Here is a 25,100-nt window from a genome sequence, read left to right on the forward strand (position 1 = left end):
GAGCTAGGCTGAAACACCTGCATTTTGGAGCTGCCTTCCTCAAGAAAGCAAACAAGAGTTGTTTGAATGTGGCTTTGTTAAGTCCAACTTTTTTTTTTGTGTACATTGTTACATCGTATTAATGCCAAAATAATATTCAAAACACGTGGGGCTAAACAAGTGGGGCTCTGCCACATCACTTATCATCTGTCCTATTGGGTCCCCCCTACCCCATCCAACCCCTTTTGTCTCTCTCTTGGACAGACAGAGTGACAGTCCAGACACACATATGGGAGTTGGATGCCTCTTTTGCAGAGTGTGTGTGATAGGCCCAGATGTTGAGTCAGGTCTGAAGTTGTAGTTCCAGGTAGGATTGGTGCTCCTCAGCTAGAGGCTGATACAGATCTGTGTCTGGCTCTGAGTGAATGGAGGATACTCCTTATCTCCCACTGACTATGGACAGTCTGGCTGCTTACAGTTGACACTGCTGCTCTCCACAGGTGAGAGAACGCTGCCTTTTGCACACACTGCAGTTTGTGTGTTATATCTCCCATGAAATCGCTAGAGGAAGAGGCTGGTTATGCAAGCACTGAGAAGGATTGTTTCAAAGGCTGGAGCCATAACACTTGGCACTTTGTTCAGAACTCTTTATGTGGTTTTAGGCATATTTTATGAACATTGTCAACTAAATGATATATTTCATGTTATGGTTTAGGTTTGGTTTAAAGTGATGTTGCTTCACGAGTCAGAACTCTGTCCTGAATGGATCACTGTGTGTTGTTATTGGGGGGTTGGGATGAGGTTCAACACACGAACTCAATTTGTCCATGTGTAGGCAGGCTACTGTAGCCCACGTGCTCCCTGAAGGCCAGCTTCTTGCGTCATCATTAACCTGAGGCTCCGCTTGTAGTGTGGCGAAGGGTTTCTGAAGTTGGAAAACGCTTTCTTGGTTGCTCTACAACACGGTATAAAAACATTTACTCAAATAGTGATTGTAAGGAAGAAGGAAAAAAACTTCCGATTCAATGCAGCGGAGAAAAGAGCCCGCCCTTCTGTCATAATTGGCTCCGTACACAGGACAGGTAGTCCCCCACACACATACACACACAAAACCTGTCAAAATGCCTAATGGCTCTTCTGCAACTAGGTCACTACAAAAACCCTCGTGCGTAATGAACCAACCCATTCAATCGGGTTTGTCTATCCAAATCCCCTCCCATTTGTTTTGGGTAATAGCGCGCGTTACCGTTGATGTGGCAGAGAACAAACATCTTGTTTGCGAGCCTTTACAACATTTATTCTTAAAACGTTATTGTAATTACACATGTATTTCGCAATTATATCAAAGAAGAAAAAAACTGCAACAGTTTGAGACATAATCATGAATGCATTTGCAATTGCGCACTGTGCATAAAGTTCCCATCCAAATACAGATAAAGGCCAGGGGAATGAGCGCAGCGTGTACTTTTTTTAATTAACTGATTATTGTTGCAATTAAGAATCCCTTTCCTAATATTGAGTTGCACCCCCTTTTGCCATCAGAACAGCCTCAATTCATAGGGGCATGGCCTTTTCAAGGTGTCGAAAGCGTTCCACAGGGATACTGGCCCATGTTGACTTCAATGCTTATTCGCACAGTTGTGTCAAGTTAGCTGGGTGTCCTTTGGGTGGTGGACCATTCTTGATACACACGGGAAACTGCTGAGCGTGAAAAACCCAGCAGCGTTGCAGTTCTAGACAGACTCAACCCGGTGCGCCTGGCACCGTCTTGCCCATTCACCCTCTGAATGGCACACATACACAATCCATGTCTCTATTGTCTCAAGGCTTAAAAATCCTTCATTAACCTGTCTCCTCCCCTTCATCTACATTGATTGAACAGGATTTAACAGGTGACATCAATAAGGGATCATAGCTTTCACCTGGTAAGTCTATGTCATGGAAAGAGCACGTGTTCCTAATGTTTTGTACACGCAGTGTATACCATGACCACCACATCCTAGATAAGATAAAGGCTAAAGGCCTAAAACACAGGGCTGAGGCAGATGCATGTGTAGTAATAGCCCTTCCATAGTGTCTGGAGTGTCCCATGGGTGTACCTAATGTTTTTTACAGTGTATTTGATGCAAGTGAAGTATGCGTTGTCTAAATCAATTGACCACATCCACATCAGTTGTGCACAGTGCGCGGTAAATACTATTTTAGTGCTGGGGGACATGTTCTCAATTACGTCTTTGAATTACTTAATTATGCTCAGGAGATTAGTAAGTACATCCATACTACACACTCTCCATCCATTTTATTCCCTAATCTTGTTAAATATTTCCATGCGGGATCACGCGTTCATTAGAGTTTGTGTCAGTCTGAGAATCATGCGGTTGGCTTTCTCTATGAGAAAGGAGGAGTTAGAGAGGCGGTGGACCCTTTTAAGAACACAGTCACTTTGTGCGCCTGAGAGCTCAGTAGGATAGGCCTCAGTTCACACATTAGGATTACTTGGAGTCTACTTGGACGTCCAAATGGTAGAGGATTTTCTCTCATGCGATCCAGCACCAAGTAGCTGTATTCAGACTCAGACTAGGATTCTCATCACTTGGAAGTACCATATATGGGCTATGTGCAACATACAGTTGGATAAACCTTTGAATCTAAACAGTTACTTGGGAAAGAGACGATTTCACATGGATGATTCTCCACTGTGAGCATCTGGGCTCTTCACTCTGTGTTAAAGTTCGCTCTGGAGACCTCAGTTTGTGGGAAAATATCACTCCAATTTCAGGGTTGCGACATAAACGTGACCTAAACTACTTTCACCTCACACTCTGTGCTCTTTTTTTCCTGCGGTCACAGTCCAGTCGAATAGGATATGATGTCTATAGAATAACTTGTTAATTCTGTTACACTATAGAGACCACAAAGAAAATATTTCAAGGCATTTTATTTCCACCTCATTCAGCAGCCTATTACAGCAGAGAGCAGCAGACATGATGGACAACACGTCTCAACACAACTTCATCATGCACCACCACATGGAGCTGAGCACCCTCACCGTGTACAGTGAGAACAGCACTAACAACACCGGCGCCAGGGAGCAGAACTCTACGACCTGCTCGCTCCGCATTCCACAGGAGCTGTTCCTGACGCTGGGCCTCATTAGTCTGGTGGAGAACATTTTAGTGGTGCTGGCCATCATCAAGAACCGCAATCTGCACTCGCCCATGTACTACTTCATATGCTGCCTGGCCGTCTCTGACATGCTGGTCAGCGTCGCCAACGTGGTGGAGACCATAGTCATGTTGCTCACCGAACACGGGCTGCTAGTTGTCACACCTGAAATGCTGCGGCACCTGGACAACGTCATCGACATCATGAACTGCAGCTCGGTGGTGTCGTCGCTGTCCTTCCTGTGCACCATCGCCGCCGATCGATACATCACCATATTTTACGCGCTGCGTTACCACAGCATTATGACCACGCAGCGCGCCGTGACCATCATCGCGATGGTGTGGCTGACCAGCATCACCGCCAGCATACTTTTTATTGTCTACCACTCTCACACCGCCGTCATTGTATGCCTCGTCACCTTCTTCTGCATCACTCTCGTCTTCACCGCTGTGCTCTACATGCATATGTTCATCCTGGCGCACGTGCACTCGCGGCGCATCATGGCCATCTACAAATCTCGCCGCCAGGGCACGAGCATGAAGGGCGCCATCACGCTCACTATCCTGCTAGGGGTCTTCATCCTCTGCTGGGGACCCTTCTTCCTCCACCTTATTCTCATCCTCACCTGCCCCACGACCCCATTCTGCACCTGCTTTTTCAGCTACTTCAACCTCTTTCTCATCCTCATCATCTGTAACTCGCTCATCGACCCTCTCATCTACGCCTATAGGAGCCAGGAGCTGCGCAAGACACTCAAGGAGCTGCTCTTCTGCTCCTGCGTCACCTTTCGATGCGATTCCATACTTGAGTGTCTATTTCCATGGAAGTTCACGTGACTGCGGGATTTGTTCAGGAATAAAATATTATTTGATATTTGCGGCACTATTAGGCGTATGCCTGCCGTTGTTGTTGAATTAACTGAAATACATGGTTAATGAGACCTCAGGTTGGATTGCGCACAACGGCACAGCCACGAATGGGACCTTTTACCAACCCCTGGCCTCTTCCATGTTGCAGGCCAAGCCATACATATGTGCTATTCTTGCGTGTCGAATAAATACTTGAATCATAATCTGAATCATTTATATCTAATTATACACAGCAAATGTGTGATCAGAATTGTAACACCCACAGTGTTAAATGTATCACTTTCTTGGAAATCATATGTTACCATCTCAAATAGCCTAGTGTTAAACTAACACTTTTAAATGTGTTGATAAATCAACATCCCTAGCACAATGGGTGTTGCAAATTCCCACTTAAATTAACACTTAATAAGAGCTGATGCTGTTACACTTTCTCAGTGTTAGCGAATTAACACCTGTGGTGTTACAGTAACTCATTTTGGAGTGTTATTTTAACACTTTAGGGTGTAAAGACTGCACATTTATTTCCCAGTGTTACTATTTTTTCTGTGTATTTGTTAGTGACAGAGAAATGATTGTTGCATTCGATGGCTTTTAGTTTTCTAGCCTTCACCTAATGAGTGACTAAGTGAATATTTGATCATAAAAATTTAATTATTTATGTTAATACATATACATTACTTTTTTTAAATGATGTTGAACCAACATGGAGTAAACATTGATTTGAAGTCTGTGCCCAGGACAGGCCACATTAGCAAGTCACATTATTCTGTCTTTCAAAGTGTTGTATAAATCCTATTGGAATCTAGTCAGTTTGCATATCCAACACCCACAACTGCAGTTAGAATGACTGCCAAGGTAGGGAAGATTGATAAATGAGACTTCCTTAACCATCTAAACTGGAACAACCATCTCAATAACGGGTGAAATAAGGACAACTACTTACAGATTGGATTAGTTAATGTTTTATTTATTTATCTTTGTTTGGTATAAGATCAATGAATCAATCAAGGTGCATGCAGAAACATAGGTCTAGATATTAAAACAAACTCTTCTAAAAACCACCCGGACAAAGCATGCTGGGAAATATGATAATGAGGACCCTCCCATGTCTTCAATCTGAGAGAGTTAACGGAAATTAACTCAACACAGCCGAATAACAACAACAGTGTTGATTCCACTGTGATTCAAGTAACTTCATTTATTCACTGCAGGTGTTTTTTAATTTCACTCCCACTGGTGTTATTCCCACCAGAATCGACACTCCAATATAACACTCACAACACTTTTTACCTCAACACTGAGATTTTAACACCCTCAAATTTGCTGTGTAGTTATCATCTCCATACAACAGCAACTGACAGAACTTTTTCAAAGATGCCAATGTCTGTAAAAGCTGCGGGTCCAGTTTTCTCAGGCACCAAGAAACTTAGGTTTAACAGTACATTACTGTAAACTTTATAGTAATGCTCTACATTAATGTATTGTTAAACCAAAGTTGCTTTGGAATTTACGGTAACATACTGTAAAATTTGTTAAAGTAATTTACAGGTAACTGGCTGCCAGTAAGTTAGCATAAAAATAACATGATTATTTTACAGTGTACTATGTAGGACAAATAGTAATTTGTGCTTTAATCATATAGCCAACACTGGAAATATACTTTAAATAAGATATAGCAAAGTGTTCTATTTAAAATAGGAAAGAATTTCCCGGAATGTTGTTGGGAAAAGGATGTTGTTTGAAAGAGGCTATTGTTGAAGGAAAATCCATGGGCCTAATGATATACACTAGCACTGATGCTTTGTATGGAGTCAAATAAAGATGCACAAAATTTATTCATGAAGTTGTTTTGTACAAGAGAACAATTCTGTCACGTTTTGATTAAATACAATTAGTGCATTGTGAAGTCCAATAATAGCCTAATTGGTCTATATAGAGAATTGTATTTTTATTTATTCAGTCATTATTTGTAAACATCCCATTTCCAAGTATGTACAAAGAAGTTTCACGGTATGATTTAGGCCTTTGACGAAAATTGCCTATAAATTGAAATAAATCTTTGGGATTTCGTGTAAAAAGTTTTACTGTAATCTTAAAACAGATCAGACATTTTAAGATTATCCTCCCCATTTTAATGCAAATAATAATGTATGCATAGACAGAAACAAAATGTTTATTTCACAAGTAGCCCATGTAATGTCGGCTAGGCATGTTTTTTAATTGTGTTATGGATGTACTGAATACTTTGAATGTTTCAACATATTTATAACATTTTCAAAAGCCTCGAGGGTATCAATATTCATCTCTTTAAACAATCCATGCTATTTTATGGCTATGTGTAAAAACCAAGGCTCAAACTTATCTCATTGTAAATGTGTACATTTGATTACTTTTTTACCTTATTTCAACATATGGTCTTGCTATGGTCACATTGTACTGATATGTACTGAACAAAAATATAAACACAACATGCAACAATTTCTAAGATTTTACTGAGTTACAGTTTGTTTAAGGAAATCAGTCATTTGAAGTAAATTCATTAGGCCCTAATCTATGAATTTCACATGACTTGGCAGGGGTGCAGCCATAGGTGGGCTTTGGAGAGCATAGGCCCACTCACTTGCCAGCCAGGCCCACACACTGGGGAGCCAGGCCCAGCCAATCAGGGGTGCAGCCATAGTTGAGCCTTGTAGAGCATAGGCCCAACCACTTGTCAGCCAGGCCCACCCACCACCCAGGCCAGATGTGGAGAGGCTGGCGTGGTTACACGGGGTCTGCAGTTGTGAGGCCGGTTGGACATACTGCCAAATTCTCTAAAGCAACGTTAGTGGCAGCTTATGGTAAAGAAATTGACATTAAATTCTCTGGCAGCAGCTCTGTTGGACATTCCTGTAGTGAGCATGCCAATTGCATGCTCCCTCAAAACTTCAGACATCTGTGGCATTGTGTTGTGTGACAAAACTGCACATTTTAAAGTGGTCTTTTATTGTCCCCGGCACAAGGTGCACCTGTGTAATGATCCCGCTGTTTAATCAACTTCTTGATATGTCACACCTGTCAGGTGGATAGATTATATTGGCAAAGGAGAAATGCTCACTTACAGGGATGTAAACAAATTTGTGCACAACATTTGAGAGAAATAAGCTATTTGTGTGTATGGAACATTTCTGGGATTTTTTATTTTTTATTTCATGATGGTGTGTTATTTAATAACAGCATCAGTAATGAGGACAGTGATAGTACGCATGATAACAATATCATTATAACATTATTGTTGTCATATCATTTGTTGCTATAATATTGTTGTAATATAGATAATTAATAATTATTATTATTTTTGCAATACTAATAATAACATAATTAATCAAAAAATATGTATTGCTCTTGTTATTGTATGTACAGTGTACATATTGCATGTCATACATTTCTTAATCGTGTAATGTTTGTTGATGTCAATCCTCATTTCTTTTAGTCAACATGTGATTGATCCTGTGGATAAAAAAAAAAACATTTTCATAAAAAAATATTTTGGTCCAGAAGTGTAATTTCAACCTTTTCTCAAGCCACAAGTGATGTTATGTGATAATTAATTTAGTTCACTCTGAAATACTGTATGTGTCTCTCTTGTCCATATGAAGGTCCTCACTGTAATCTGGGCTGACCGTCTGTCTAACTGCCTCCTCTCTCAGACAAGAGGAGAGGTCTACAGTCCACTAGGCCTACAGTCCACTGCTCTTTTAAGTCCTCCAAAGAAAGATTCAATCACTTTTAATATATTAGTAAATCATTTTGAAATATAATAATGACTTCCTTTTTCTATTTCAGGTATCAATATATTTGGAGACACTATTTTTAATATAAGAATACCATTATATACAGCTGTATTAGCCTGGCTGATACAAGACCAGGAAGAGAGGAGGACAGTTTGTTTTGAGCCAGGCTATACAGCTGTATACTTGCTATCATGGGATTGACAAATAATTTTTTCAATGTATTTTAAAATGCATTTATTTTTAGTTAAGCTGCCCTCTGATACACAAGGTCCATTCAACTAGCTGACCCCGGGGTGCTTTTTAATGGAAGGAGACATTTTTAAACTGATGGGGGAAATTAAAAGCTGCTTATGGGCATCTTAATTAAGTTGGATAATTTTCTGATCCCCGTTTTAAAATCAAAGCCTTTGAACCATAACCTTCACAAATCACCTAGTTCCTTTCCTTCGGGGTGAAATGAAAAGCGTGTTTGTCTGTGAGCTTTCTAGATTTCCTTTGCACTATTGTTTGTTGAATGACTTCAATTGGCAACCAAAGTCAACCAAGTCAACCAAAGCCATATGCTGTAGGCAAAGATGTGACAGGAGCCTTCTACCAAATAAACAGAAAAGTGGTTGAGCAGCATCTGAGATTGAGAGTGTGTTGATGATACTGTAACCTTTGGAACTTTGTGGACCCTCTCCACGTGTTAGCCAGTCGTTGTGGGCCCTGGGGTAGGCTGTGTATTTTGGGAGGACTGAGCGCCTGGAATAACAGAGGGCTTTCATATCAACAATTTTTTTCGGGGGCCCTTTATTAGGCATCAAATAGGAATTCTTGTCACTTCACTGAAGCAATAGGGGGGGCTGACGCTCAACTGGTGTCTTCTCCATTAGCTCTGCTACACAAAGCCGCTCTGTTCACATCTTCCACTGCTTTGGCTTGAAGAACCAACATGCTTGCCCTCATTGTTGCAACCTATGGAGGAAGCTTACACCCCATCCTGACAAATGAGTCCTATAAATGAAAAATATTTCCCCTTCAAACTCAAATTCATCATAGTGCTTTATAATAGTTTCGGTTTTAGGGTATTACATGATGAAGTCAATGTGGACATAGTGTAACCTCAGTCATGCCCCTTTTGACCTTGGGTGCACTCCAAGTACAGGGATTCTATGCATGTCTGTGCAGATAAATCAGTACAATGACAGTAGAAGTGCAACATCTCAGGAACCATGTAAAAATGATGGAAGGGTCTACGCAGAAAACTGCTCAGAAAATGTGTATCTGGAACACAGTGTCTCTGCATGCACACAGTCCCCCTGCCTTGCCTCTGAGGTCACCACATCTAATCAGAGAACATCGATAGAGGCGATTAGGCATGTAGGGGTTATGGATGGATGACTGAGGTTGGGGTGAGATGGGTGCAGTAATCATTTAGTGGCTGGCATCCAAATGAGAGCTTGAAATCCTGACAATGACCTGATTGTACAGGCTCCATTGTACAGCTCCATACTGTACGTGTTTTCCCCAAGAAAGTCTGGTCTGAGTCCAATGTCTCCTAGTCACACTGGAATCAAATTAGGTAACCAACATTCTTACTTGCCTGTTGATGCCTTCTGCCTAACCCTGTATAGGTTATATTTTCAACAATGGTCTATACAATCAACTGTACGTAAGTATGAAACTGTAAACTGTGTGATACGACCCCAATCAAAAAAATAGCACAAGTATTTGTTTGAGTTCTGTGCATGGAAGCTTCCATGAAAATCTAACTACAGTATTCTCGTCAGCAATAGGTTAATTTGAAAGTGAGACATTACTGGGAAATGCTGAAATTAGCTGGTATGCTCATTTTTAAAGAGAGGTTAGATAAAGGACAGTTTGAAACTCTTAGGGAGACAAAATGTTAGGTATGGGGTCATACCAAGTGCCCAATTTAATTGTGTTTGTGTGGGTCTAGAAAACTCCACATTCAATCCCTTTCTGAGGTGAGAGGTTATACAGAGGTTGTTTCAGACGTATTGGTTTACAATTTATTTCCCACCGGACATTCAGAATACATCTCAATAGTGGTTTTGTCATGAATAAGAGAGGTCCTCAGAATCAACCAAAAATGAAGTGAGTCTTAAACTCACTTAAGGCCTTTCAAATATGGATACTGTCTCATCAACAGTGCTTCATGATGTGAACTGGCATTTTATAACTGTTGACCAGATAACCCTGTCATCAAGTCCACTGGTGCTGTGTGACTCATCATGGCAATCCTCCTCTCTAACCTTACTGGCATGATGCAGAGTCAGAGAAGGATAGATAAGTTATGAGATGCATGATTTAATCATTTTGAAGGAGGGTTATATGACAGTAGCATCAATTTGATCAGCTTCACCACACTCTGTGCCACTATTGGGGCCCTTTATATCAAACATGTTAGAGAGGCTCTGGCAGTTTCTGACCACTAGATGGCCATATTGGCTTTGAGACGTGGGAGGGGTGGACAAGCAACTCTTGACCAGTGCTGGCAAAACATTTAGCCTCAGTTTTTCTCACTACCCCCAGAATTGGCAGTGCATGGGCCAGTGTTCTACAGACGTGGTCTTGGAGACCCACAGGATGTGGATACTTTTGGGATTAAAGAACAGTGACATAGTCCATGATTCAACTTTCAGCTCTCAAACCCAGTCGGATTCCATACATAATCCCTCTGATCTAGTTTTCCACTCCCTTGTCTATGGCAGTGTGGTCAGTAACGTAATCATTGGTGTTAGTGTCATCTTTAGAGGGACACTATGGTTCAATGATGTTCTAACAGGTGAACGCCCCTCTGCTAAAGCAGTTAGCTCAGCTGTATTAGCAGACGAACAGGAAATCAACAGCTATCCCACACTGTGTGGCTGATTAGTGACAGAGGCTCGCTCACATTGTGTGGATCTAGTTGCTAAGCAGCAGTGGTTGGCAGACACTGAGGGGGCAGAGAGGAGGGGGCTGTGGTGGCTGCCTCATACTGGTCTCTGTGCTCAGAGCAGAGGTTCCTCAGCTGTTGGTTTCACGGCTGTTGGCTTGTCATCCTCTCCACAGGCTCTGTGTGAAGACAAAGCAGGCCCAGACGTCCAAAGAGACTAATGGCCCATCACAATCGTGTTTCTGGAAATCAGAACACACGGCTACTGGAACAGACGCAACTTACAGTGTGAGATGTACTGTATGCATGTACTGTAGATGTCTCATACACACACGTGCACACAAACAAACAAGTACACAAACAGGACCTGCTTCATAGGCAGACCATCTGTCCATGAGGAGCGCCACTGGAGTCTTCCTCAGAGCACTTAACCACAACTGCTACCTGACTCAGCAATCAATACATATCTCAGCGGGCAGAGACTGCAGAGAGTTGAGGCATAGATAAAACATCATTGGACCAGACTATTCACTGTATAATGATTGCTAATAAGTATATAAGTAATAAGTTGCTAACTGTATGATAATTCATGCTAATAAGGGCCACAGCAAGGTTGTGGTCATCAGTGTTCACTGTGCTCCACTCTTCTTCCTCCCTGAATCTACCGATACTGAATCTTAATGTTTCTGAGATTACAGTTAAGGGACTGACTTTGGGAAAATATATATTTTTCTGTAAGAAATTGTTAATCTCTGTCATTAAGGATATGTAGGTGTGAGTGATCTCCTAGTCTATAGAAAAAATGCACCATGCCACAAGACTATGTGCACACAGAGCAAGAATCAGTAACACTGTTCAGTGTTTAAGATCATTTTCTCTCCTCTCTCATCACCCTGACATCTAACTAAGCTGTGTTGTTGCTTCCACCATGACTCTGGGATTTTTCAAATGTTGGTGGTCGTGTGTGTGTGTGTGTGTGTGTGCGTGCGTGCGTGCGTGCGTGTACATGTGTGTTTCTGAACAGCATCCCTTTGACAGCCACGACTAGCCTAAATCTATTACTGACCCTTACCTTAACCTTCACCAAATGTTAACCAATTCGAAAATTAAATATCGGTTTGCAAGTTTGCAAGTCAACCGCGTCCCGTTAGTTTTTCCCTGACTCACACACTGGGATGCTCTGTCGCAGGTGTCTGCCATTGGTCAGCGACTGTCTATCTCCAGGACATAGATGACGTCAGCAATTGGTGGAACATACTACCCGTTTCGCCACACAGCAGACCTGCGCAAGATAAAACCTCTACTCAGCACATACCAATCCCTTTGCTTCAGTGTGCGACTGGGATCAGCGCTCTCTCCGACTCGCCCACAACAGTCAACTCGCCCACAAGAAAACGAACATAACACACAGAGGACAGGATGAGGGAAATAGTTCACCTTCAAGCCGGCCAGTGTGGCAACCAGATCGGAGCCAAGGTATAAACAAAATACTATTCCCAACAGCTGACTAGTTTAACCGTTAGAATATTTTTACGCAAGTGCCGTTGTTCCATTTTAAAGCATTGTGACAATCTTTTTTAAAATGTAATGCATTCGTATATATGTAGTTATACCGAAGTTGTGGGGCAGCTGGTTTACTCAGTAACGTTAGTTGAATAGTTTGGGACCCCCGCTTGTGTCGCAGATTGCAATAGATGCGTAGTTCGGGTAGATGGAACTAAACTCAGAGACGGGAAAGGAAGTGAGGCATTTCACTCGCTCCTTTTTTCTGGGTCATATACAGTCAATAGAGTAAACAGACGTGACCCAGATGCTGTCTCATTGGTGCCTATGGGAGAGCCCACACCTTAACCAGGCCGGAACTGTGACCATTTGTTTTAATGGTAAGCGGCCAGAGATCCACCATCTTTTGTAAACTGCGAGTGTTGATGCACAGAAAGGCGTGGTGAGACACTGTTGAAAACCACCACGCCCTCGGGTGGACTGCAGGGGGGCCAGACAAAGGCTCGGACTGTTGGGGCTGGTCCCGCTGCGCAAACACTCTACTGAGGGCCGAACACAGTTTACAGGCCACTGTCACAATGACAAGTATAGCTCTCTTTCTCTAAGCAGCATTCCAGCCTCCAGTAGATGTGGTAGTTGATCGCCTAAATAGATAGACATATATGACGTGTTTGACTTCGCAGCAAACTGAATGGATCAGTTAATCCAAGTTTTGTTAACGGAGGATCAAATTATGATAACTGGTCCTAAATTACCACTGCAGATAACCTACAATCGCACTGACTAGTGGTTTGGGTTGCTTTCAGGTTTGATGGTCTATTAGACAGTGAGTCTTCAGGAAGGGTATTGCCTAAATGCTGAAAGCTTTTCTTACTAAACTGTAATGCATTTTTTTTATGGTCTGTGACTGTGAGGCTGTTTTTTAGACTACAGTTGACAGTTTCTTATTTTGTTGTTGCTCTGTTTTGGATGACATCGCCTGCACTTACAGCCAGCCAATCAGGTGATGTTGTATGTGACCATCTAAAACTAAACCGGTCTAGAGTTCTTCTTCTCTTTTGTTCTGTTTTGACCATCTGGGGATAGCCTACATTAATTAGTTCACTATGATCTGTGAGTCTCTACTGGAGCTGGAGACTATTTATCATGGATTTGTTCAACATGGTGGATCATAAATGGAAATCATTTCAGAGTGAAAGACATAGGGGGGCTAATGATACTGTCTCGTCAACCTGATGAGCACATTTATTATTCATAACATGTAAGGCAGCCTTTCCTGAGCCTCAGGTGCCTCCGTAGTGATTTTGGACAGCTACGTAACCTCCTCCTCATCATAATCAGCCTCATCACCATAATCATCATTACCCAGAACCAAATGTACAACTACAGCATCAGCTGAAACATACTTGTATGACCACAGCTGAACAAGTGAACGTGTCATGTGTCCACTTTTCTTCACTCCCCTCTGGAGTATTTCACTAGTGACTCGGCTCTTTTGCTGATTCTGACCACCGTTTCTCTAATGGGGCAGTTGTTGGGAAAATGACTTGTTCCTAATGCTCAGGTTACTCCCAACAAAGAGAAACCCAGAGAGATGGGGAGGGGGAGAGAATGTGTTGGGAGTGGGACTTTTTGTCATCTGATATACTGCAATGGTGACCTCATTTTGATGCTCAACTATGATATGGCAGTCTGTCTACTAGCACCACACATCTGCCATTGCTAATGCAGTACATGATGAAGTCAGATAACAACGGAAGAAATCTACACTTTTGCCAGTGTAGCGATCGTAACTGAGAATGAGAGAGCAGAAATCCCCTACATAGTCTTTAGTCATCTAACGCTGATTTCTCTATCGCTGTCTAGCGGTTTCCCTTTAATCTCTCTGTCTCTCTCTTTTGGATTTATTGTCTGTTTCTTTGTTTGTCCCCTAGAATAAACATTGCCAGATTAAGTTACAGAGCCATAATTAAGGAACAAGAGGAACTCCTAATTACTGATTTAGATGGCAGGGGACATCTGTTTGGGACAGGATAGATAATTAGAGAACTAAGGAGTATCTTCTGCGGAGTAGAGGGAGGGAGTACTTCACCTGGGGAGAGGAAGAGGGACACCATTGTCGGAACTCAGACCTAAAATAGTCTTCATACTGGGTGTGGTGCCCTTGGTCACAGCAGTCTAGACAGCCGGATAGAGGAAAGGTCATTTTTGTCAACACACTGACACCATATGGGATTAATGTCACTCCATCTGGCTGGCTGTTGAGTGACACAGATATGGGATTAACACACTGATACCAATATGGGATTGATATGGGGCTTTTGAGTGACCATTTTTATTGTGCACAGTATCGTTTTGGTGTTTGTCTGCTTTTAGTGAATGCCCAGATGGTGTTTTTTGCTTAAAGGAGAACAGCACTTTGCAGGTAAGGACCTTCTATTGCATAGTAATGAGAAACTGAGATTAGCACAGTAAAATTGACAGCATCTAATCTATGATTTGATATGGCCATTTGGCATCCTCCTTCCAAGTACGTGTCCTGTGTTTGCCCTTGATAGTGATGACTGTGTGGGCCTGCGGGGGTCTGTCTGTGTTCTATTTTAGACTTTCATGGGTCTCTGTCTGTCTCCCTTTGTCTGTGTCTCTGTCTGATAAACACACACACACACACACTGGGCTATATACTCAGTGACAGTATACATATTTGAAGTGATCAAGGGGACTACATTAGGCAGTGTCCTCTTGTCTTTTAACCTAGCAACACACTTTCTGTACGTGTGTGGAGGCATATTTATGTATGTATGTGTGTATGTTGAAGCAGAGAGAGCCTCTCCAGATGGAGTCTGTCCCCTCTGAGAGGGCCTCTACCACAGTATGATTTTTGTGGCCCTGGGGGAGGGTGGAGACAGCTGGACTAACTGTTGGCTTAAATGGGGTCATGGAGCAGAACCCAGGACGGATAGCAGACAAAGCTTGGATGCCCACTATCCCAACTTACATTGGCCCACCGTTTTTACTAGAGCCCCCCATTAATTCACCTCCAAGTACCCCAGTGATAGTTCAATATGGTCCCGACTATAAAGCTGCTGAGAAATTTCCATCCACTTTGCTTGTATAGAACTATGTGTTACTGGTAATGTTTGTGTCTTTGTGTTGTGCAGTTCTGGGAGGTGATCAGTGATGAACATGGCATCAGCCCTACAGGGAACTATGAGGGCGACTCCCCACTGCAGCTGGAGAGGATCAGTGTCTACTACAATGAGGCCTCGTGTGAGTCTGATACTGGAACTAAATACACATCTACACAAGCCCAGAAACAACACAACACTAAAAGCCCGGTTGCTCAATACTTGTAATGACCTAGACTTGAGAATATCCACTTTAATCCTATTGTACTGAACTTGACTGTGATATACAGTAGTATTTATTAGGGCGTTGCAGGTAACATCATCTGCTGTCTCTCCCCAGCCTCTAAGTACGTCCCCAGGGCCATCCTAGTAGACCTGGAGCCAGGAACTATGGACAGTGTTCGCTCTGGGACCTACGGACAACTCTTCAGACCAGACAACTTCATCTTCGGTCAGTATCTGTCTGTCCAACGTGGGTTAAATATGGCCACAGTGCTCAGTGATAGCATTAGAAGAGTGGCTGTTACGGCCTAACCACAATCTGCCATTTACAGTCTCTTCTGTCATTATCACTAACAACATAAATAGTTTGATGTAATATTTCCATTAAAGACATTTGCTTTTATTTACTTACAGTAAATGCTCCCAAATGTCATTAAAACATTATGTAAATGTGTAGCTCCTGTACAAGTGCAGCGTTGATAACTGCTGAAGCTCTATCTTGAAGTGTGTTGTTGCCCTATAGGTCAGAGTGGAGCTGGTAACAACTGGGCCAAGGGCCACTACACAGAGGGAGCAGAGCTGGTGGACTCAGTACTGGACGTAGTCAGGAAGGAATGTGAGAACTGTGACTGTCTCCAGGGCTTCCAGCTCACCCACTCCCTCGGAGGGGGCACAGGCTCTGGCATGGGGACCCTGCTCATCAGCAAGATCCGGGAAGAGTACCCTGACCGTATCATGAACACCTTCAGCGTGGTGCCCTCCCCTAAAGTATCAGACACAGTGGTGGAGCCCTACAATGCCACCCTGTCCATCCATCAGCTGCTGGAGAACACAGACGAAACCTACTGCATTGACAACGAGGCGCTTTATGACATCTGCTTCCGCACGCTCAAGCTCCCCACGCCCACCTACGGAGACCTCAACCACCTGGTGTCGGCCACCATGAGCGGTGTTACTACCTCCTTCCGCTTCCCCGGCCAGCTCAATGCTGACCTCCGCAAACTGGCTGTCAACATGGTGCCCTTCCCCCGTCTGCACTTCTTCATGCCTGGCTTCGCCCCCCTCACGGCGCGTGGCAGTGCGTGCTACAATGCACTGTCTGTGCCTGAGCTCACCCAGCAGTTGTTTGACGCCAAGAACATGATGGCCGCTTGCGACCCGCGTCACGGACGCTACCTGACCGTAGCCATGGTGTTCCGTGGTCAGATGTCCATGAAGGAGGTGGACGAACAGATGTTGGCCATCCAGAGTAAGAACAGCAGCTACTTTGTTGAATGGATCCCCAACAACGTCAAAGTGGCCGTCTGTAACATCCCGCCCCGCGGTCTCAAGATGTCCGCCACCTTCATCGGGAACAACACGGCCATCCAGGAGCTATTCAAGCGCATCTCTGAGCAGTTCACCGCCATGTTTCGCCGCAAGGCGTTCCTGCACTGGTATACCGGAGAGGGCATGGACGAGATGGAGTTCACCGAGGCAGAGAGCAACATGAACGACCTGGTGTCAGAGTACCAGCAGTACCAGGACGCCACCACCGAGGAGGAGGGAGAGATGTATGAAGAGGATGAGGAAGAGTCAGAGAGCCAGGCCCGGTGAACACCTTGGAAGAAGAGCCAAGCTTGTGGAAACCCAGCCGACAGCGCTTTGTCTATGTGTAGCAGGGTTGTTATCTGCCTCATGTACACTGTACTGTATAACCCGCCCTCCCTATACCCCTCCCTGCTCTCACTGTCTTTGCTAACTGTTAGCCCCAATTCTCTTAGCCCTCTGACCAACTCATGGCCTCCTGTTGATTTATCCTGTTGATAAAAACCTCCCAGACAGACCACTAAGTTGAATGGGTGAAATAAAGTGTCTCATAAACTGATGACGAATATCCCTTAATTTCTTATAATAAACATGTTCAAGCCTACTTTGTAATTAGCTTTTTCTGACTTGTTTTGGGATATTAAACATATTATACACCATCTTGTTTTGCTACACTGTGTTCAGGGTTTCTGAGGTTGTTTTTAGTGGAAACCGGAACAGTGTATTGCAGTACAATGACTAGGGGTCTTTCTTCTAGAGAAATAGGATAAAGCAGAGCCTTGTTGAACTTGGACTCCACTGCATGACAGTCCCATGTGGAGGTGACCTAGATGCTGGATAAAAATACTGGATCTCAGTCCCCTGGAGGTTGAGGCACACCTTGAGCAGCATGGGTGGAGTCTGGATGGAACAGTCTGTGAGGAGCTAAGATGGTGGATGATCTACAACAAGTGTCAAACTGATTCCACAGAGGGGTTGCGTGTCTGATTTTTTTCTCCTCCCTTGGACTTAAGGTCACTGACTAGTAAGGAACTCCCCTCACCTGGTTGTCTAGGTCTTAATTGAAATGAAAAAACAGCAGATACTAGGGCTAGGCCCTAATGGAATGAGTGTGACACTGCTGATCTACAAGATAGTCTGCTGAAGGCCTTCCAGTTACATACTTATCTGCATGGTCTAAAACATGTAGGCAACCCTGGTCCTGGAGTGTCGCAGGCACTTCATGTTTTGGATTTAACCGACCTGGAAGACCAGGTGTGTTGAGTTTAGTCAATCACTGAACTGCTCAATTAGTTTAGATGGTCAGGTGTGGTGCCTTGTTGGAACAAAATCTAGTCGCTTAGCCCTGTTCTAAAAGGAGGCAGACACTAGTGCATACGGTTAGAGCCAATTGATTTGAAGGACAAGGAGGAACAGGTGAAATGTGGAGAGTGCCGCGAATATGACACGTTCAAAAACAAATCAACAATCCCAAGAAAACACCTGCATTTCTTGAAGAAACAGGAGAAGTGACTATCTCTCTGGTTAGAGAGATGGAGGCTGTTTGTGCTCTCTCTTCTACAATGTATGGGGCCAGTCGGCTGGGTGGATCACATGCTGGCGATGCCTCAGCACTTAGAGCCTGTGTGAAGGGGCCCTGGGCAGAGCAGCTCTTTATACAGTATCACAGAACACACAGTATAAATACTGGTAAAAGAAACTGTAGTATATACCTTAGTAATTGATGTAGTGTCTTTGCATATTGTAGTATACTTTAGTATTTACTGTAGTGTTTTTGTTTTATCTTTGGCATAGAAGTGGAGGCTTTCTCCTTCAGGAAACCTTTTGGAGAAATACTAATATAGCACATTTTCCATAACCTGTAAATAGGATTGGGAGTCTGAACGGACAGCTCAGAGCTTCTGCTCTCTTCTATAACCTGTAGGGATTACAATATATGGTTTATACTTGGCATGTAGGTTCCTCACTTATGGTTGGCACAAATTGCGATATGGAGGAGAGGAATGAGCAGGGTGTATGCAAATTAAATACGGTAGTATTTACTATAGTGAAAAAGGGTAGTGGTTTTGTGGACATTACTGTAGTATTTACTACAGGTTTTTTTTCTGATAATACTGTAGTATTTACTATAGTATTCTACAGTATACTACAACATTCTATGGTAAGTACTACACATGATCAAGGGACACGGGTGTAGTATATTATTATACAGTTTACTATAGAATTCTATGTAGTATTCTATAGTAAACTGTAGTATTTTCTCATGTGGGAAGCATAGAGATGAGGAAGGCCTGTTGACTGTAGGGAGAGGCCTAGTGAGTCAGTGTCTCACTTGCAGCCAAGCTGTAGAGGAAAGCGACATATACAGCTCACAGCACAGACCAGCTAGACTGATGCACTGGATCACGACACACAGAACGTATGGAGGGGCCAATCAGTTTATTTGTCACGTGCGCCGAATACAACAGGTTTAGACATTACAGTGAAATGCTTACTTACAAGCCCTTAAACAACAGTGCAGTTAAGTAAAAATAGGTATTAGGTAAACAGTAGATAACTAAAAAATAACAGTAGCAAGGCTATATACAGTTGAAGTCGGAAGTTTACATACACTTACGTTGGAGTCATTAAAACTTATTTTTCAACCACTCCACAAATGTCTTGTTATCAAACTATAGTTTTGGCAAGTCGGCTAGGACATTTACTTTGTGCATGACACAAGTAATTTTTCCAACAATTGTTTACAGACAGATTATTTAAATTATAATTTGCTGTATCACAATTCCAGTGGGTCAGAAGTTTACATACACTAAGTTGACTGTGCCTTTTAACAGTTTGGAAAATTCCAGAAAATAATGTCATGGCTTTAGAAGCTTCTGATAGGCTAATTGACATCATTTGAGTCAATGTACCTGTGGATGTATTTCAAGGCCTACCTTCAAACTCAGTGCCTCTTTGCTTGACATCATGGGAAAATAAAGAGAAATCAGCCAAGACCCAAGGTTCATCCTTGGGAGCAATTTCCAAACGCCTGAAGGTACCACGTTCATCTGTACAAACAATAGTACGCAAGTATAAACACCATGGGACCACACAGCCGTCATAGCGCTCAGGAAGGAGACACGTTCTGTCTCCTAGAGATGAACGTACTTTGGTGCAAAAAGTGCAAATCAATCCCAGAACAACAGCAAAGGACCGTGTGAAGATGCTGGAGGAAACAGATACAAAAGTATCTATATCCACAGTAAAACGAGTCCTATATCGGCATAACCTGAAAGGCCGCTCAGCAAGGAAGAAGCCACTGCTCCAAAACCGCCATAACATAGCCAGACTATGGTTTGCAAGTGCACATGGGTACAAAGATCGTACTTTTTGGAGAAATGTCCTCTAGTCTGATGAAACAAAAATAGAATTGTTTGGCCATAATGACCATCGTTATGTTTGGAGGAAAAAGGGGGAGGCTTGCAAGCCGAAGAACACCATCCCAACCGTGAAGCACGGGGGTGGCAGCATCATGTTGTGGGGGTGCTTTACTGCAGAAGGGACTGGTGCACTTCACAAAATACATGGCATCATGAGGTAGGGAAATTATGTGGATATATTAAAGCAACATCTCAAGACATCAGTCAGGAAGTTAAAGCTTGGTTGCAAATGGGTCTTCCAATTGGACAATGACCCCAAGCATACTTCCAGAGTTGTGGCAAAATGGCTTAAGGACAACAAAGTCAAGGTATTGGAGTGGACATCACAAAGCCCTGACCTCAATCCTATAGAAAATGTGTGGGCAGAACTGAAAAAGCGTGTGCGAGCAAGGAGGCCTACAAACCTGACTCAGTTGCATCAGCTCTGTCAGGAGGAATGGGCCAAAATTCACCAAACTTATTGTGGGAAGCTTGTGGAAGGCTACCCAAAACACTTGACCCAAGTTAAACAATTTAAAGGCAATGCTACCAAATACGAATTGAGTGTATGTAAACTTCTGACCCACTGGGAATGTGATGAAAGATGAAAAAAATAAAAAATACATGATTTTCTCTACTATTATTCTGACATGTCACATTCTTAAAATAAAGTGGTGATCCTAACTGACCTAATACAAGGAATTGTTACTAGGACTAAATGTCAGGAATTGTGAACAACTGAGTTTAAATGTATTTGGCTATGGTGTATTTAAACTTCGGACTTCAACTGTACAGGTGGTACAGAGTCAGTGTGCGGGTGCACCAGTTAGTCGGGCTATTTGAGGTAATATGTACATGTAGGATTAGTTAAAGTGACTATGAATAGATTATAAACAAAGAGGGGGTTGTGGGGCACAATGCATAGTCTGGGTAGCCATTTGATTGGCTGTTTGTTCAGTCTTATAGCTTGGGGGTAAAAGCTGTTGAGAAGCCTTTTGGTACAAGACCTGGTGCTCCGGTACCGCATGCCATGCAGTTGCAGAGAGAACAGTCTATGACTGGGGTGGCTGGAGTCGGAGGCTGAGCAGTTGCCGTACCTGGCAATGATGCAACCAGCTCTCGATGTTGCAGCTGTAGAACCTTTTGAGGACCCATGCCAAATATTTTTCATTTCCTAGGGGGAATAGGCTTTGTCGTGCCCTCTTCACGACTGTATTGGTGTGTTTGGAACATAATAGTTTGTTGGTGATGTGGACACCAAGGAACTTGATGCTCTCAACCTGCTCCACTACAGCCCCGTCGATGAGAATGGGGACGTACTTGGTCCTCTTTTTCCTGTAGTCCGCAACCATCTCCTTTGTCTTGATTACGTTGAGGGATAGGTTGTTATTCTGGCACCACCCGGGCCAGTTCTCTGACCTCCTCCCTATTGGCTGTCTCGCCTACCACTGTTGTGTCGGCTGAAAACTTAATGATGGTGTTGGAGTCATGCCTGGCTATGCAGTCGTGGGTGAACAGGGAGTACAGGAGGGGACTGAGCACGCACCCTTGAGGAGCTCCAGTGTTGAGGATCAGCGTAGCAGATGTGTTGTTACCTACCCTTACCACCTGGGGGCGGCCCGTCAGGAAGTCCAGGATCCAGTTACAGAAGGAGATGTTTAGTCCCAGGATCCTTAGTTTAGTGATGAGCTTTGAGGGCACTATGGTGTTGAGCTGAGGTCAATGAATAGCATTCTCACGTTGGTGTTCCTTTTGTCCAAGTGGGAAAGAGCGGTGTGGAGTGCAATAGAGATTGCAACATCTGTGGATCTGTTTGAGCGGTATGCAAATTGGAGTGGGTCTAGGGTTTCTGGGATAATGGTGTTAATGTGAGCCATGACCTGCCTTTCAAAGCACTTCATGGCTATGGACGTGAGTGCTACAGGTCTGTAGTCATTTAGGCAGTTTGCCTTAGTGTCCTTGGGCACAGGGACTATGGTGGTCTGCTTGAAACATGTTGGTATTACAGACTCAATCAGGGACATATTGAAAATTTCAGTTGGTCAGCACATGCCCGGAGCACCCGTCCTGGTAATCCGTCTGGCCCAGCGGCCTTGTGAATGTTGACCTGTTTAAAGATCTTACTCACGTTGGCTGAGGAGAGTGTGATCACACAGTCTCCCTGAACAGCTGATGCGCTCATGCATGCCTCAGTGTTGCTTCCCTCGAAGCGAGCATAGAAGTGATTTAGCTCGTCTGGTAGGCTCGTGTCACTGTGCAGCTCACGGCTGTGCTTCCCTTTGTAGTCTGTAATAGTTTGCAAACCCTGCCACATTCGGCGAGCGTTGGAGCCGGTGTAGTACGATTCAATCTTAGTCCTGTGTTGGCGCTTTGCCTGTTTGATGGTTTGTCTGAGGGCGTAGTGGGATTTCATATAAGTGTCCGTGTTAGAGTCACGCTCCTTGAAGCCGGCAGCTCTACCCTTTAGCTCAGTGCGGATGTTGCCTGTAATCCATGGCTTCTGGTTGGGGTATGTACGTGATGTGGTGTACTCCTCAATACTCCTCAATGCCATCGGAGGAATCCCGGAACATATTCCAGTCTGTGCTAGCAAAACAGTCCTGTAGTTTAGCATCTGCGTCATCTGACCACTTCTTTATTGAACGAGTCACTGGTGCTTCCTGCTTTAGATAATCCAGCAGCAAGATCCAGCAGCAATTGGGAGACTTCAGTGCAACAGTTGCAATAATTAGATAGTACCATTGAGGAAGATCTATCTATTTGTTCTCTCCTGCCAAAGGAAACAAGGAGGAAGGATGATAATAGAGGGGCACAGTAAGGAAGCTATACCCAGACAACACTGCCAAAAATGGTAGAGGAAAAGTATTTGACACTGCTAGCAAAGTAAAGGCCATATCTAGTTATGTTAACACATTATAGAGGAGAGATGAGAAGAAGAGCTACTTGAGAGGTGGCTCTATAATGGCCCCAACACAAAAGCAATATTTTCCTTTCTTGCTCTGGCATTCATGAGGTGACGATGACCCTGTTGGTTTTAAACAAGCATACAATGAACAAAAAAACACTGTCTCTAAGCAATCTTCACCAAACGCTACTCAGATTTTGTGTAGCTCTTTTTTTGAGGCGTTGAGACAGAGCTAGTGATTCAAGAAACAAAATGCCACGATATCCAGGTTGATTTATGAATGTTGTATCATGTACGCATGCATCAAGTGCATACCACTTTTGCCAGCAAAACACCAGTCATGGTTGTTGTTACATAAATTTCCCGCGAGGTATCGCTGCAAAGAAGTATTCCTGCGCTGACAGAGAAAAACATTGGAATCATGCTGTATGATGGTGATGACAGAGAACCAGAGGATACAGTATATTTTTGCGAAGAAAACTGATTGCACAGCGTTCAAAGTGTCCAACATCAATAATATACGGATGAAATCTTGTTGTTTGAAGGTGGACAATGGGGTAAGTAAACTGTCTAGGGAATGTTAGCTAGCAAGTAGGCTAGCTAGCTAAGCTAACGACTGTTTTACTAGCAAGCTGGCTATTCATATTTACAGTGATTTTAGTTTTCACAGCTAACATTGTTGATAACATTGCCGTTTATAGTTACTGGCTACTTGGCTCATGCAAGTCTTCCAATGTTTTAAAACTCTTCTTACGTGCTACCCTTTTGTTTTGTAGGTAACGTTATCTAACTAGCTAGTTGAGATACTATTAAATTACTAGATAGAGGGATATTGTCAGAAACCCTTGACGTTCCAGAATGGAGTGATATGGCAGCCATATTGGCCAGGGAGATATCCAAAACAGTCTAAATTGAATACATGGCAGTAGAGGCATACTCCAGATGTTTGTTATGCAGCAAAATAAAAGTATGGCATGTGATATCAAATTGTTTAATATAATTATTGTCAACCTAAAATATTGTATTGGAACTATACAGGTTGTATACCAATTTTTTGTATAAAGCAGAGTTGTGGACTCCAGTCACATGACTTGATGAAATTTGATGACTTGATAGAAAAGGAAAATGACTTGGAGCATCAGCACTCGACTTTGACATGAGATTTATGAATTAAAATGATCTGGCCAGGTTTGTAATATTTTGTGGCACAGATTATACTGTGGATTGATTTCTACACGTAGCCAGAGACAGTAGCCGCAGCATCGCCCTTGCAAAAAACCTGCAACAGATTGGCTAGTGAAACGCACACTCGGCACTCTGATCGGACCAGCAAACTGTCAATCAACACAGGTTGGGCGAGCAAGCGAAGAGATTGATGATTTGCTGTACCACTCACTCACTATACGATCGAGTGTAGAGCAAAAGAGACGATAAATATGCAGCTCCAAAAAAATGTGGTGATCAAGAATATTAACGGTTTACTTTGTAAACTCACCAGCAACGGGGCAACACTTATGATCATATGCCTACTGGTGTTTTGGTTAGTAACAATTGCTTGAAATTGGTAATTTACTTATGAAGCTGGCATTTGGAATTTGTTGTTAAAATGAATTATTACTGTGGCGAAGACGCACCATAGCCTCCTGCGCGGCTCTAGCCTCCGCTTTTTTCCTGTTAAAATGTTTGCTGTTGCTTTCACACGTTTAAATGCATATGCCCTATGAGGTAAATCTATATTCCATCAAATACTACAATAATTGCTAAAGTTTCATCATTCTATATTCATACCGTTTATTGCAACACGTAGAGATTTATGTTTCTGGTTTGATAAACATACGATTGATACCATTTCATTTAGCCAACCATTTCTTACTCTGAGTTGGCGCAATGTGTGTAGTGCACATTAACGTTCGTAAGACTCATGAAGTAGAAGTTCTGTTTATTAAATTCAATGTATGGTTTCCTT

At 43.1% G+C, this 25,100-nt stretch overlaps 3 protein-coding genes across 7 annotated transcripts in view; all 3 read left to right on the plus strand.

Moving 5' to 3' along the window:
• Positions 1 to 2,817: 2,817 nt before the first annotated feature.
• On the plus strand, positions 2,818 to 4,036 carry mc1r (melanocortin 1 receptor; the record flags this gene model as incomplete). The annotated part of the gene is given in 1 exon segment (NM_001195178.1): positions 2,818 to 4,036. A coding segment is annotated over 1 exon segment (1,017 nt). The 3' UTR covers positions 3,981 to 4,036.
• Positions 4,037 to 11,925: 7,889 nt separating this feature from the next.
• On the plus strand, positions 11,926 to 17,432 carry LOC110526471 (tubulin beta-3 chain). Its single transcript, XM_021607465.2, has 4 exons — positions 11,926 to 12,143; positions 15,332 to 15,440; positions 15,639 to 15,749; positions 16,044 to 17,432. Exons 1-4 carry the CDS (start codon positions 12,087 to 12,089, stop codon positions 17,114 to 17,116), a joined length of 1,350 nt encoding a protein of 449 aa, XP_021463140.1. The 5' UTR covers positions 11,926 to 12,086; the 3' UTR covers positions 17,117 to 17,432.
• A 5,902-nt stretch (positions 17,433 to 23,334) lies between these two features.
• The window catches only part of LOC110526473 (differentially expressed in FDCP 8 homolog), a 31,558-nt gene continuing 29,792 nt past the window's right edge, over positions 23,335 to 25,100 (plus strand). For 2 of the 5 annotated variants that reach the window (XM_036980862.1, XM_021607470.2), the window contains exon 1: positions 23,673 to 23,691. The gene's annotated coding sequence lies outside the window, so the exon portion shown is untranslated. Of the gene's footprint in view, positions 23,692 to 24,556; positions 24,675 to 25,100 lie in introns of those variants that run through there. The other 3 variants (XM_036980858.1, XM_021607467.2, XM_036980861.1) reach the window with 3 other exon arrangements.

This window comes from Oncorhynchus mykiss, chromosome 6 (genome assembly GCF_013265735.2).
Source record: "Oncorhynchus mykiss isolate Arlee chromosome 6, USDA_OmykA_1.1, whole genome shotgun sequence".
NCBI classification, from domain to species: Eukaryota; Metazoa; Chordata; class Actinopteri; order Salmoniformes; family Salmonidae; genus Oncorhynchus; species Oncorhynchus mykiss.